Source organism: Penaeus monodon, chromosome 16 (genome assembly GCF_015228065.2).
Source record: "Penaeus monodon isolate SGIC_2016 chromosome 16, NSTDA_Pmon_1, whole genome shotgun sequence".
Taxonomy (NCBI): Eukaryota; Metazoa; Arthropoda; class Malacostraca; order Decapoda; family Penaeidae; genus Penaeus; species Penaeus monodon.
This window is the reverse complement of record NC_051401.1, coordinates 20,134,237-20,136,736: the sequence shown is the minus strand read 5'-3', so window position 1 is coordinate 20,136,736 and position 2,500 is coordinate 20,134,237. Positions and strand designations below refer to the sequence as shown.

Genomic DNA, 2,500 nt, shown 5'->3' with positions numbered 1-2,500 from the left:
TTTGCCGTAGACTTTTATGAGGTCACTATTCAGTCTGGTTTCTGGGAATACGTTTATAGAAAAATATTTGACACAAAATGTGTGTTTTAAAAAAACGAAAAAGTTCTTTGATAAGTTTCATTTGCACATAATATTTATAATATTTACCATACACACGCACACACACAGACACAGACACACGCGCACAGACACACACGCACAGACACACAGATACACAGACACACACACACACACACACACACACACACACACACACACACACACACACACACACACACACACACACACACACACACATGATCTCCCATTTTCCTCTTCTGATCATTTTCCAATCTCTTTTCAGCCGTTCGTATGCCTCGCTTTGCATAAATCTCTCTTTCTCTTTATATATCCCCCTCGTTCACCCTTAGATAATATGCAAAATACGAGAAAGGAAAAGATGACAGTGTCGCTCCAAGGAGTGAAATTGACACGGGCGCCGGAAGTAAGTGACACCTGCAGGAAGGAATGAGTGATGGCGTCTTTTAATGGCAGTCATTTTCTTGTTACGACTCATTAAAAACGGAAAGGAAAATATTATCTTTGAATATTTACATTCTGCAACATGAATGTCTTCTTTATAATCGAGCTGTAGGGTATAGATATCAAATGTGTTTCGTCACTCAACACATTATTTGGATTATTGCTTTAACCTGTCTGTTACTGAACAACGTTGTGCGAGTCGAAGTGTCTCTTATACGGAAAGGGGACAGAGCCGCTGCGTAGTTATAGAGTCACCAGATTGTTGTTATCTATCCTCGTAAATTTGTTGATTTTGTTTTTATCTTTTTATTTTTATTATCATTATTGTTATTATCATTATTATTATTATTATCATTATTATTATTATCTTTCTTTTTTTTGTATAGCATTGCCCTTTTTCTTTCTTCATGTACTTTTATTTCTTTGCGTTTTTCTTTAACGCTTGTGATGTAGTAGTTGTTTTAATTATCAAACTTCTGTATTCAGAAAAAAAGGAACTGAGTCGCTGTGTATTTATAGTCACGAGATTGTTTTAATTTATTTTTTTTTAAACTTGATGTTTTTATTTCTTGTATATATAAAAGTATCCCCCTTTTCACCTTTATTTCGTTAGATGTAAAATGTGGCGCAATAATATAGCTTACGTATTCACATTTCTATTACTTTTCGAACTGAGAATGTTTTACTTACATTTAAAGAGAAAGTCATTCTAACTCTGTTGTTGATAATATCAAATCTATATTGCTTAGTTGCAGTGATAACATTGCAGAGGTTAACAACAAGTGTTGAGTAATGAGTTATTATTTATTGCAAATGCATTTACTTCCTGCATATGTTCATAAACTGTTATTCTTAACTGTATCTAGAACTATAAGGAAATGGATTGCTTAAGGACGAAATGAAAACAACTTCAAAAATATAGATATATATATTTAATATTGGTTCCCAACAAATACAATATAGTAGAGACACCTGGTAGACCCATTTTCAGTTTTGGGATGGGGGATTACTGGGGGGGAAGGGGGGGCTGGAATGGTTGGGGGCGGTTGATGTAGGAGTGGCAATCTTGTCCTTGACGATCCTGGAAAAAAAAACATTCACTTTACAAGGTGCATAAATGATAAAGCGCACTTTCAGACACACACACACACACACACACACACACACACACACACACACACACACACACACACACACACACACACACACACACACACACTCACTCACACACACACACACACGCACACGCACACACGCGCGCGCACGCATATCTATAAGAAAGTATGCATAATACATTTAATAACTTTAGTCTCCTGGTAGGTATGATATTTTGTCGACACAAAAACAGATCTTTAAGAAGAGCAATTTAAAACAAAAAGTGAAAAAAATAACTTGACTCTCCAAAACAAAGTTAAAACGTAAACATCAACAGTAAAAACAACAGTCAAACAAAGAAATAACACGTCAGGAAGCAAACAAGGGTAGTAGACAGCAGGCGCTATGAAACATCCATAGGTAGATATCGGGGTACGAAAACATTTGACAGAGGTGTGTGTAAAGGAAATTGGGAGAGCCTTTTCTAGTGATGAAGTGGACATTTGATAACTGAAGATGACGTGTGTGTGTGTGTGTGTACGTGTGTGTGTGTGTGGGTGTGTGTACGTGTGTGTGGGTGTCTGTACGTGTGTGTGTGTGTGTGTGTGAGAGAGAGAGAGAGAGAGAGAGAGAGAGAGAGAGAGAGAGAGGAGAGAGAGAGAGAGAGAGAGAGAGAGAGAGAGAGAGAGAGAGAGAGAGAGAGAGAGAGAGAGAGAGAGAGAGAGTCTCTACATTTATATATAGTGTATATTTGCTTTTATAAGTAAAATACGGAAAACGTTGACTTAGGAAGAGAGAAAAAGCGAGAGAAATAAATGAAAAAGAAGAAGAAAAAAAAGAAAGCGTCTAATTTCCTGCCTCAACGACACTGACCTCCTCATAC

The 2,500-nt window shown here is 36.9% G+C and overlaps 1 protein-coding gene across 1 annotated transcript in view; it reads right to left on the bottom strand.

The window, feature by feature from the left end:
- Positions 1-1,435: 1,435 nt before the first annotated feature.
- The window catches only part of LOC119582620 (hemicentin-1-like), a 154,580-nt gene continuing 153,515 nt past the window's right edge, over positions 1,436-2,500 (bottom strand). Inside the window, exons 15-16 of the mRNA XM_037930997.1 lie at positions 2,491-2,500; positions 1,436-1,603 (exon numbers count right to left, since the gene is read on the bottom strand). The exon at positions 2,491-2,500 is cut by the window's right edge and continues 243 nt beyond it. Of these exons, the coding sequence (XP_037786925.1) occupies positions 2,495-2,500 (6 nt within the window). The 3' untranslated portion in view covers positions 1,436-1,603; positions 2,491-2,494. The remainder of the gene's footprint in view (positions 1,604-2,490) is intronic.